The 12,848-nt window shown below is 43.1% G+C and overlaps 1 protein-coding gene across 2 annotated transcripts in view; it reads right to left on the reverse strand.

The window, feature by feature from the left end:
- Positions 1-12,848, reverse strand: part of LOC109936358 (carcinoembryonic antigen-related cell adhesion molecule 5-like) — a 60,081-nt gene that overhangs the window by 24,702 nt on the left and 22,531 nt on the right. For both annotated transcript variants that reach the window (XM_020534969.2, XM_048620681.1), the window contains exon 3: positions 1,049-1,327. In XM_020534969.2, the coding sequence (XP_020390558.1) occupies positions 1,049-1,327 (279 nt within the window). The remainder of the gene's footprint in view (positions 1-1,048; positions 1,328-12,848) is intronic.

Consider the following 12,848-nt stretch of genomic DNA (forward strand, 5'->3'; position numbering starts at 1 on the left):
TCCCAGGTACCCTGATCATGTTGGCGAGTACATGATGTTGGTACATGTTTGGGAAGAGAGCAGGAGGGGCAAATATTTTGAAATCATCATTCCCTATGACAGACAATTTTGCCATTTCTCAGCAGCCATCATAATGTATGACATCAATCTACCAAATAGTGTGTTAAATTGGGAAGTGTTGCTTAGAGTATAAAAGTAGAGAAGTGTTGCTGCAACAGTACAAGCCAATAGTGAGACAACATCTGGAGTATTGTACACAATTTTGGTCCCCTTACATGAGGGATGTTGTTGCAATGGGGGCAGTTCAGAGGAGTTTCACTATATTGATTGCAGAGATAAGGGGTTTGTCTTATAACCAGATTAGGCCTGTACTCTCTGGAGTTTAGAAGAATGAAGGGAGGTCACATTGAGGTATATAAAATGCTAAAGGGGATTGACAAAGTAAATGTAGAGATGATGTTTCCTCATAAGGGGCAATCAAGATTGAGAGGTCATAGATATGGAACATTGGGTAGAAGATTGAAGACAGAGACGGGAAGAAATCACTTTTCTCAAGGGTTTATGAATCGATAGAATTCACTCCCCCAAAGAGCAGCGGATGCCAGGGTTAAGTAAATTTAAGGCGGAGATGGACAGATTTTGATTTAATGATGGGTTCAAAGGTTATGGGGAGCGGGCAGGAAAGTGGAGTTCGGGCTGAGATGAGATCAGCCATGATTGTGTGGAAAGGTGAAACAGGCTCGAGGGGCTGAATGGCCTAGTTCTAATATCCTTACGTAGAGGCCACCCCTCCTCCCCACAATAGCCAGACAGATAAACAGAAGGAGAAATAAATAGATAGGCATTAGTGGGCAAACAAAGGGACAAAGTCCGAAGTACATGCCACCAGGTTATAATCCAACAGGTTTATTTCAAATCACAAGTTTTCAGAGTGCTGCTCCTTCACCAGGTGAATAAAACAGAGGGACAGGCAAAGGGATGGGTAGAGAAAGAGATGGATGGATAGATAAACAGAATGGTAGGCAGACAGATAGATATTCATACTTACAATAAACCATAAGGAACAGTGCGTTACTTGTTTTGCGACTGACAGTGTTGTAGCCCTCACACTGATATTCTCCCGAATCTGACCGATTGACCGCTGTTAGTATTAATGTGTGATTGTCCAACGACAAATTCATCCTGTCGTTATACTGAATGTATTGGCCGTCCTTGATCCATTGAATGGATGGGGAATGCCCAGTCAGGTTGCAGTACAGGGTGACAGTTTCATTGTCCTCCACAACTTGTGACAAACTCGGGATGATTTCAGGCTTGGAAACAGGTTCTGCAAAAATAGAATCCATATATTTTTAGACCATAAACTTAAAATGATCAACTCAACCTAACATATAACATAAGGCTGTACGAAATAGGAATGGGAGTAGGCCATTCTGCCCCTCAATATGATCATCGCTAATCTGACACTCCTCATAATCATTTCCCTGTCCTTTCCCCATAACTGATTCCCGGACTGATCGAGAATCTATCTATTCCAGTCTTAAATATACACAAAGACTCTGCCCACACAGCTCTCTGTGGTGCGGAGTTCCAAAGACTCACAACCCTGAGGTAGGAGATATTCCTCCTCATCTCAGCCTTAAATTGGTGCCCCTTTATTCTGAGACAATGCCCTCAGGTCTCAGACTTTCCCATGAGGGGAAACATCCTTGCAGCATCAACCCTGTCAAGCCCTAAAAATCCTAACAAAAACAGCAGGTCTGGCAGCATCTACGAAGGAAAAAACAGAGTTAACATTTCGGTGACCTCAGAATCCCTTCCTAAGAAGTCCCTTCCTAAAAATCCTATATGTTTCAATGAGCTACTTCTCATTCCTCTAAACTCCACTGAGTCGTCTCCCAACCTGTTTAGCCTTTGCTCATAAGACAATCCTTTCATCATGGTGATCATCCTGGTGAACCTTCTCTGAACAGCCTCCATTGAAACATCTTTCCTAAGAAAGTGGACCAAAACTGCTCACAGTACTCCAGATATGGTGTCACCAACACCTTGTACAGTTCATAGAATTTCTATAATGTGAAAGCAGGCCACTTGGCCCATCAAGTCCACGTCAACCTACCCTATTTCCCATGGCTAAACTACCCAGCCAGCACATTCCTAGACACGATGGGCAACTTAGCATGACCAATCCACCTAACCTGCACATCTTTACACTATAGGAAGAAACCTACCCTAACTCAGGGAGAACATGCAAACTCCACACAGTCACCGGAGGGTGGAATCGGACCCAGGTCCCTAGCACAGTAAGGCAGCTGTGCTGACCACTGAGCCACCGTGCTGCCATTACAATATGACTACCCAACTCATATACACCAACACCCTTGAAATAAGGGCCAACAATCCATTACTAAATTACACAAATCAGTCTTGATTCTCCCTGTGTAATGCAAGCTCTTTTATCTTTTTTAAATAATCATTTGGTGGTTTGCATTCGGTCTAAAACAAGCGATTTCTTTTGTCAACATCTGTATCTGTAACAATGCACAGTGAAGGCTTACTAAACAACCACTCCTATTTAATTGCATCCAGAAAAAAAAACTGAACCCAGGAAACATGAGAACTGCATGCAGAAATATAATTAGCTTGTGTGGGAAAATTAGGGTATTGTTGTTATATGTTTGTTGCTACAAGCGATATATTATGCAAACACATGTTTCTTTACCAATGTAAAGAAGGGAAATAACAAATTGTTTCATTGTTCAGCTTTTGTCTGCAAACAATTGATTATCCTGCCCTGTGTTGCCTTAAACCGCGGGGGAATGAGTAATCAGTGAGCTTCTACATCCGGTTGAGTTAGAAATGAAACTGAAGTGGTGAAGTACATGGCACTGACAATGTGTGGAGCTCATTGTGGTTTACCAATCACCATTAAACTAAGGCAATATTGGGTCTACACTGAATCATTCTGAAACTTCGGCTTTCAACATTAGCTTGGTGGTACTATTGTTTCAGAAGTGTGTCTTGCTCCAGAATGTCTTTACAAAATCTAGACTGACATTACATTCTGAACAGACCCAGGGAGTGTGAGGTGGAAGGGTGTAATAATTCAGGTGTTTCAGTTGTGGTAGCATAAAAACAAACCCAACTCTGCCTCGTCCTGTGTGTAGCTGCATGTGGGTCCTTGATATACAAATGTTAAGTGTCACTATGGTTTGAACGGTCCTGATGTTGCTAAGTTGGAGGGTTTGAGCTACAGGGAGAGGTTGAATAGGCTGGGGCTATTTTCCCTGGAGCATCAGAGGCTGAGAGGTGACCTTATAGAGGTTTATACAGTCATGAAGAGCGTAGATAGGGCCAATAGCCAAGGTCTTTTCTCCAGGGTAGGGGAGTCCAAAACTAAAGGGCATGGGTTTTTCATGCAGAGGGTGGTGCTTGTATGGAATGAGCTGCCAGAGGAAGAGGTGGACGTGGGTACAATTACAACATTTAAAAGGCATCTGGATGGGTATATGAATAGGAAGGGTTGAGAGGGAGATGGGCCAAATGCTGGCTAATGAGACTAGATTAGTTTAGCATATCAGGTTGGCATGGACAAGTGGGACTGAAGGGCCTGTTTCCAATTGTATAACTATGACTCTATGAGACCAGACCCAATGATATTTATATATTTTTTAAATTCATTCAGGGATGAGTGTATTACAGGCTAGACCAGCATTTGTTGCTCATCCCTAATTTTCCAGAGGGCAGTTAAGATTGATTGATTGATTGATTTTATTGTCACATGTACGAAAATAGAGTGAAAAGCTTTGTTTATGTGCGGTACAGGCAGATCACAGCAAGCAAAGGAAATACAGATCAAAAAGACTCAGAGGAATACAGGTCACATGGCAGGTTACATTATTTGGGGCTACAGTCCAAGGCTAGAAAGAAGCTGTTCCTGGACCTGCTCGTGCATGTGTTCAGGCTTCTGTATCTTCTACCTGATGGAAGAGGTTGTAAGAGATCATTACCAGGGTGCAATGGGTCTTTGATGATGTTGGCCGCCTTTCTGCAGCAATGAGCCATGTAAATAGAGCCCATGGATGGAAGATAACAAGGTATAGAGCTGGATGAACACAGCAGGCCAAGCAGCATCAGGGGAGCAGGAAAGCTGACGTTTCGGGTCTGGACCCTTCTTCAGAAAAGGGTCAGGTCCAGACCCGAAATGTCAGCTTTCCTGCTCCTCTGATGCTGCTTGGCCTGCTGTGTTCATCCAGCTCTACACCTTGTTATCTCAGATTCTCCAGCATCAGCAGTTCCCACTATCCATGGATGTAAGGTTGGTTTCTGTGATGGTCTGGGCTGCGCACACCACCTTCTGTAGTTTCTTACAGTCCTGGGCAGAGCAGGAAGAATCAACCACATTGCTGTTGGTCTGGAATCACATGGAGGCTAGACCAGACAAGGATAGCAGTTTCCTTCCCAAAAGGACATCAGTGAACCAGATTGGTTTCTTCCAACAGTGGTCATCATTAGATTCCCAATTCCAGATTTTTATTGAATTCAAATTCCACCATCTGCCGATGGCAGGATTCAAACCTCGGTCCCCCAGAACATTACCTGAGTCTCTGGATTAACAGTCCGGTGATACTACTAATAGGCGTCACCTCCCCAACAGATGCTGCCAAAACTGCTGAGGGTTTTTCAGCAATTTCTGTTTTTGTTTCTGATGCTGCTAAGGATGGGGCTGGCCCACATTACTACAAAATGCTTCAAGTAGGGACACACAGAGGAACAGAGGGATCTTGGGGTGCTTGTTCACAGATCACTGAAGGTGGCAGGACAGGTTAATAGGGTGGTTAAGAAGGAATACACAATTGCCTTTATCATTCACGGTATAGATTATAAGAGCAGGGAGCTTATGTTGCAGCTGTGCAGGACTTTGGTTAGGCCACTAACTGGAGTACTGTGTGCAGTTCTGGTCACCATATTATAAGAAGGATGTGGTTGCAGTGGAGGGGGTGCAGGGGAGATTCAACAGGATGTTGCCTGGGATGGAACATTTCAGCTCTGAAGAGAGACTGGGTTGTTTAGAGCAGAGAAGGTTGCGGGCGACCTGATAGAGATGTATAAGTTGATGAGAGGCATGAACAAGGTGGGTAGAAGGCAGCTGTTCCCCTTAGTCGAAGGATCAATAACAAGGGGGGGGGGGGGGAATAATTTTATGTTGAAAGACATAAGGTTTAGAGGGTACTTGAGGAAAATGTGTTTCACCTACAAAGTAATGAGGGACTGGAATCCACTATGGGGAAAGTTGTAAAGATAGGAAGCCTCACAGCCTTTAAAAAGTGCTTGGATGAGCTTACCATAACATTACAAGCTTTGGGCCTAGTGCTGGAAAGTGGGACTGGTGTACATTTAGAGTTGTCAGCGTTGTCAGTGCAGACTCAATGGGCCGAAGCGCCTCTTTTGTACTGTATGATTCTAGTTGGACTGTGCTGTGCCACGTATCTTTTAGTGGAGATATACCTTGAACCAGAGGTCCATCGGGTTGTAGTCTGCAAAACATACTCACAGAGGTACTGCAGAGAATGGAAATGGGCGGGACTGTCAGATAGTCCCCTGGCAGTCATTTGGCAGAACTGCCTGTTACTAGGACTTACAAACATGCATCAAGGCTGAGTTCCCATCCCCATCACATTCCTCCTCTATGTCTGGGGTCTCACTCCCCATGGTAGTTGCGTTGAGAGGACACTCCTTTCTGAATGCACTTCCTAGGCAGCTCCAGAACCAAAGATCTCTGGGGTACAGGTTGTTCCTGGGGCTGTATGCCCAAGGCAAATGTCAACTTCTACTGGAGACCAGTTACAGAGAATGTGATTGACTCTGAACTGCCCTCTGGGCAATTAGGGCTCAGCAATAAATGCTACCTAGTCAGTGATACCCTCATGCCATTAATGAATAACAGAAAAGAATCTTCAATTCGGATCCAGCCCATAATAACTCAGGAAACCCGATGGGAAAGGGACATAGTCTATTCTTGAACACCAAAATAGGGCCACTAGTCACGGCATGCAAAGGCTAGGCCTGGCACAGCACGGGCAGTTCTCCAAACCCATCCCTTGTCTGCTTTAATCATTTCTTTGTTGCAATTGATGCAATTAAATGGCTGGCTCGGCCATTGTCAGAGGGCAGATAAGAGTCAATCACAAAGCTGTGTCCCTGGAGTCATATGTAGGCCAGACCAGGTAAGGATGGCAGATTTCCTTCTCTGATATTAGTGAGCCAGATGTTTTTTTTTCCTGACAATCAACAATGGCTTCATGATCATCAGTAGATTCGTACCTCCAGACTTTTTTTAAAATTTCAAACTTCACCATCTGCCTTGGCAGGATTCAAACCTTGGTCCTGATGACATTAGCTGAGTTTCTGAATTGAGAGTCTAGTGATAATACTACTAGGCCATCACCTCTTCTTCTGGGTCTGCTTTCTTTTTCCTATCTAGAAGTGCTCTTACACACAACTGAATAGGTTACTCACCATGACTTTTTTTTTTCCTCCACTGCTTTTAAACGATTACACGTAAATCACACATATAGCCAATCAACCATTTGTCCATTACAGGTAATGCAAGTCATCAAACTGAGGCAGGTGCAGGGTATGCTTTATTTTTTTTCCCCAAATCAACCTGTTGAGAGATGTTATTACATGCCTCTGGAACAGGTTGGATTTGAACACAGGCATCCCGGTTTAGGGGTAGGCAAACTACCATTGTGCCACAAGAGGGCCCTTCTGGGTCTGCTTTTTTTTTCTTTAATTAACCTATTTTTCTAATCAACCTGTTCAGAGATATCTAGGTCTGCTTGATAAAGGGCTCTGATTATGAGTTCAAGGGCAGGCTGCTGTCTGTTAACAAGGAAACTCACTCAATTAGCTCCAGGGAGAGATTAATTAGTGATTCTCTATGGGCTCTGTGGGGATTATCGCACTCCTGAAACACACTGGTCTTCCCAGTGCAGAGAACTGACTTTGACTGAGTGTCACAGACTGGTTCATTCCAAGGTATAGCAACACGTGCTAAGGGACGCAGTTAAGCTGAGCGCAGCTGCACAGAGCTCAATGGGGAATGGTCTTTCAGCTAGAGTTTGCTGAGGGATTGAACACTGCAGAACTACAGTGGTTAACACTGGTGTCTTAGAGCACCAGGAACCCAGGTTTGGTTCTAGCCTTGGGTGACTGTCTTTGTATAGTTTGCACGTTTTCTGCGTGGATTTCTTCAGCTGCTCTGGTTTCCTCCCACAGTCCAAAGATGTGAAAGTTCGGTGTATTGGCAATGGTAAATTGCCCTGTAGTATCCAGAGATATGCAGCCTAGGTGGATTAGCCATGTAGGTACAGGGTGTGGGTCTGGGTGGGATGCTCTTCAGGAGGGTCATTGCACACTCAATGGGCCAAATGGCCTCTTTCTGCACTGTAGGAATTCTATGATACACAGGTGTTACACCAGACCAGCTACTTGTGAACATCAAGAGTTTTGAAACTGTATTGGGCACATCCAAGTGAAATGAGGAAGAGCACATGGGGAAATGTTTATTTCTGTTGCATTTTCTGTGATTTTCATTTTGAAACCATTTGCAAATATTAAGAGCATTATAATTACATTGGGGGCACCTAAAAGTGGAACATACTAATATATAGACACAAGCTGAAATTTATTATAAATTGAATTTTATGCAGTTCCTGTAATTTTCAAATCAAAAATTTTTTGTAATGCACTTTTACAAATTTTACGAACAAAGTATGATTTTGGATCAATTTTATCCACATTCTGCAAACATTTATATGCGTAATGTTCACGAAACTAGCCATGACCTAGTCATATGGGAATCCTGATATTGAAAACTTATAAACGAAAATAATCTGCAGTTTTCGAGTGAATGGGGCTGTGGGTACTTCCTTCGGCAGTATATTTTTAACTGTTGGCTTAGCATTAGGAAGAAAGATTGTTGATACACTGTCGAAGAAACAATTGATATTTGTAGTTTGTGCAAATGACTGCCTTATGTTTGTCTTTGCTGAAAGGCACCAAGTATTTGTTCCTTGTCAATTCCTACCATTATAGGACCCCTACAATAAGGAAGCAGGCCATTTGGTCCATCAAATCCACACCACCCCTCCAAAAGAGCATCCCATCCAATCCCTATAACTCTGCATTTCCCATGGCTAATATACCTAGCTTACACATCCCTAGACTGTGGGAGGAAACCAGACCACCCGGAGAAAACCCACACAGACACGAGGAGAATTTGCAAACTCCACACAGACAGTCGCCTGAGGCTGGAATTGAACGCAGGTCCCTGGCACTGTGAGGCAGCAGTGCTAACCACTGAGCCACTTACCAGTTCACCTGTACTTTATATAACACGGTCACTCCTATATTGCAGTGATTTGCACTCCAAATCTTTGCTCAAGGGTATAAAACTGGTGTATTTGAATTGCTTCATACAGTCATAGAAATACACAGCATGGAAACAGAATCTTCGGTCCAACTCGTCCATGCCGACCAGATATCCTAAATTAATTTACTCCAATTTGCCAGCATTTGGGCCATCTCCCTCTAAACCCTTCCTTTTCATGTACCCATCAAGCTGCCTTTTAAATGTTGTACCAGCTTCCACCATTTCCTCTGGAAGCTGATCCAATGCATGCACCACGCTCTGTGTGAAGAAGTTGTCCCTTAGCTCCCTTTTAAATCCTTCCCCTCTCACCTTAAACCTATGCCAATTAGTTTTGGACTTCCCCATCCCCGGGGAAAAGACCTTGTCTATTTACCCTATCCATAGCCAGCATGATTTTATAGCCTTCTAGAAGGTCACCTCTTAGCCTCTGATGCTCAAGGGAAAATAGCCCCAGCCTATTCAGTCTTTCCCTTTACTCAAACTCTCCAACCTGGGCAACATCCTTGTAAATCTTTTCTAAATACTTTCAAGTTTCATAACATCTTTCCTATAGCAGGGTGACCAGAACTGAACACAGTAATCCAAAAGACCTCACCAATGTCCTGTACAGCCACAATGTGACCTCCCAACTCTTTTACTCAATGTACTGACCAGAAGAGTCATAGAGCTCTATAGCACTGAAAAAGACTATTTGGCCCATTGCATACAGGCTGGTCAAAAACAACCACCTAACAATTCTAACCCCATTTTCAAGCACTTGGCCCATAGCCTTGCATGCCTTGCCTTTGCAACTGCACACCTAAATACTTCTTGAAAGTTATGAGGGTTTCTGCCTCTCCCATGCGTACAGGCAGTGAGTCTCAGATTCCCACCACCCTCTGGCTGAAAAAGTTTTGCTGCACATCTTCTTTCAACCTACAATCCCTTCAATCTTCTTATATCTCTTTGGAATGAATGAGTTACTTTCAGGATGGAACTCTGTGACCAGTGGAGTGCTACAGAGACTAAACATTTACAATCTACCTTAATGACTTGGATGAAGGGACAGATTTGCTGATGATACCAAGGCAGTGAGTTGTGAGGAGGTCACAAAGAGGCTGCAAAGATATGTCATTAGGTCAGGAGCGTGGGCAAAATATTGGTCCACGGAATATGGTGTGAAAAAATGAGAGGTTGTCCAAATAGTGAGGAAGAATTGAAAAGCAGATTATTATTTAAGTAGACAATGAATGCAGAATGATGCAATATAGAGGAATAGAACATAGAACATAGAACATTACAGCGCAGTACAGGCCCCTCGGCCCTCGATATTGCGCCGACCTGTGAAACCAATCTGAAGCCCATCTAACCTAAACTATTCCATTATCATCCATATGTTTATCCAATGACCATTTAAATGCCCTTAAAGTTGGCGAGTCAACTATTTTTGCAGGCAGGGCATTCCACGCCCTTACTACTCTGAACATTTTTGTAAATGAATCATGAAAAGTCAGCAGGCTGGTAATTAGGAAATGTTCAGATTAAGCATGGAAAATTGCAATTCAATTTCCATCATATGATTTTTAACCTACTACTCCTAGTTCATATGCACTTTTCGATGTTAAACGATACAGAATTCATGGTCATTTGGAAGGGCAAGGATTAATTAAGGACTGTCAGTGTGGATTTGTTAAAGTAAGATCTTGTTTGAATTATTAGATTGCCTATTTTTCAGCTGGTAACCTACCGACAGGTATAATAGCAAGCAGTCCACTTTGGACATGATGGCTCAGTGATTAGCACTGCTGCCTCACAGCGCCAAGGAGACAGGTTCAGTTCCAGCCTCAGGTGATTTTGCAGTTCTCCCTGTGTCTGAGTGGGTTTCCTCCCACAATCTAAAGATGTGCAGGTTAGGTGGCTTGGCCATGCTGAATTGTCCACAGTGTCCAGGCACATGCAGGCTCGGTAGATTAGTCCTGGGAAATGCAGGGTTACAGGGATAAGGTAGGGGCTGGGTAGAATGCTCCTCAGAGGATCGGTGTGGATTTGATGGGCCAAATGGCCTGCTTCCACATATAGGGAATCTATCCAGTAAAATTATGACATTCCTCATCTTGGGCTTCAAATCAATTGCAAAAAAATGTATCCTTTACTAACCCATGAAAAGTCACAATTTACATTCCCATAAAAGTTACGATTTAAAAAATAACAAGGAGTGTCAATGAGCCAAGCCTGTTTGATTCATGGTTTTCAGCATAGCTTCTGATAAAGTCCCTTACATCAGTTGGAAAAGCTTATAGATATTGTTGCAACTAATGTTGCAGGCATGCACAGATTCCTTTCTGGTCCCACTGTTCCATCAGTCACAACGCATTTTACATTTAACCCCAGAGTGTTGATCAGGCCAATTATATAAGGTTGTGACTGTATATCTTCACTCATAGAGTCATACAGTACAGAAACAGATCCTTTGGTCCAACCAGTCCATGCTGACCATAATCACAAACTAAACTAATCCCACCTTCCTGCTCCTGGCCCATATGCCCCCAAACCTATCCTAACCACGTACTTAGCCTTATGGCATTTAAATGTTGTACTTGTGCCCACATCCGCCACTTCCTCAGGCAGTTCATTTCACACGTGAACCACCCTCTCTGTAAAAAAAAATGCCCCTCCTGTCTTTTTAAAATCTCTCTCTGCTCATTTTAAAAATATGCTCCCTAGTCTTGAAAACTCCCATCCTAGGGAAAAGACACCTACTATTAACTTTATCTATACCCCTCATTATTTTATAAACTTCTATCAGGTCATCTCAACCTCCGATGCTCCAGCAAAAAAAGTCCCAGCCTATCCAGCCTTTCTTGATAACTGAAAGCTTACATACCCAGCAACATCCTGGTGAATCCCTTCTCTCCAGCTTAATAATAGCCTTCCTATAACTGGATGACCAGATCTAGAAGAGACCTTACCAACGTTCTGTGCAACATCAACATGACTTGTGACTATAACTATGACTATGACTTCCCAATTCCTATACTCTGAGCAATGAAGGCAAGCATGCCAAAGATCTTTTTAACCACACCATTTACTAGAAAGAGTTCAGCTACGTTTTGGTTTGGCAACAAAGAATAAGTCGCTTATTGCAATTGAAACTGATTTTGACAGGCAAACAAAGATTTTAGACGAAAAAGGGGTTTGGACTGTGCAAAAATACATATGACTTACATTCTAAAATCCATTAATTAACATGAGGCAAATATGGGTAACAGACAAATGCTGGTCAAACACTCCACAGAACACATCAAATAGCAAAAGGCAAATAAAATAGATCCAAAGGAATTCTTACCAATCTGCACCCCTCCCTCATGCCACCACACACACACACACACACACACACATATTCTGTCTTGCACTCTCTCTCTCACACACACACACACACACATACACACACACCATAATATAAGACACTTCTGGCTGAAGATTATCACAAATCTTTCAGGCTTATCTTTTGCATTGATGTGCTGGACTTGTCCTTTATTAAGGATTAGGCTAATTTTACCGCTTCCATCTCCTGCTGGTTATTGAATTGTCCAGCACCGTTCATGACTAGCCCAAGCCTAGATGTCATCCATATCTTGCTGTTTACGAAGGGATCAGAGATGATGTGCTGACATTGGTAGGACGTAGGATGCTACCCTGAGGCTGCGATGATTGACCTCCAACAACCACAACCATAGGGGAGGAGGTGGCACAGTGGTAATGTTACTGGACTAGGAAATAGCAAAATGCAGACAAACGTTCTGGGGACCTGGATTTTCATCTCACCATAAATTTTGAAATTCAGAAAAAAATCTAGAAAAAAGAGTTGGCCTAATGGTAACCATTTTCAATTTTAGTTAAAACCTGTCTGGCTCACCAATGTCCTTTAGGGAAGGAAATCTACCATCCTGACCTGGTCTGGCCTACATGTGACTCCATCCTCCAGACTGAGTGATCAAGTGGACTATATTCACAGTTCACATGTGGTTTCTTCCACATTAAAGAGATGAAATGTAGACAGGATGACTGCTCTATAGAACACCTTTCTGCCCATAAGAGTGGCCCCAATCTACCAGTTGCCTGCCACTTCAACATAGCACCATGTTCCCTGGCGAACATTTCTGTCTTGGGCCTACCGCAGTGCTCCAGCAAGGCTCAACACAATTTTGAAGAACAGCATCTCATTTTCTGCTTGGGGACCCTGCAGCCTTCACAACTCTATATTGAATTCCATAATTTTGAATATTGAAAGATAAAGGACATTTCGGAAGGACAGGAAGACAGAAAAGGGGCTGCTCTGTTAGTTAATGATGATATTAGCACCACAGAGATTGTGGAAATATTTTGGGCAGAGACAAGAAATCATAGAATCCCATTGAGCCCACACTGGCCC

This window comes from Rhincodon typus, chromosome 47 (genome assembly GCF_021869965.1).
Source record: "Rhincodon typus isolate 14 chromosome 47, sRhiTyp1.1, whole genome shotgun sequence".
Classification (NCBI taxonomy): domain Eukaryota; kingdom Metazoa; phylum Chordata; class Chondrichthyes; order Orectolobiformes; family Rhincodontidae; genus Rhincodon; species Rhincodon typus.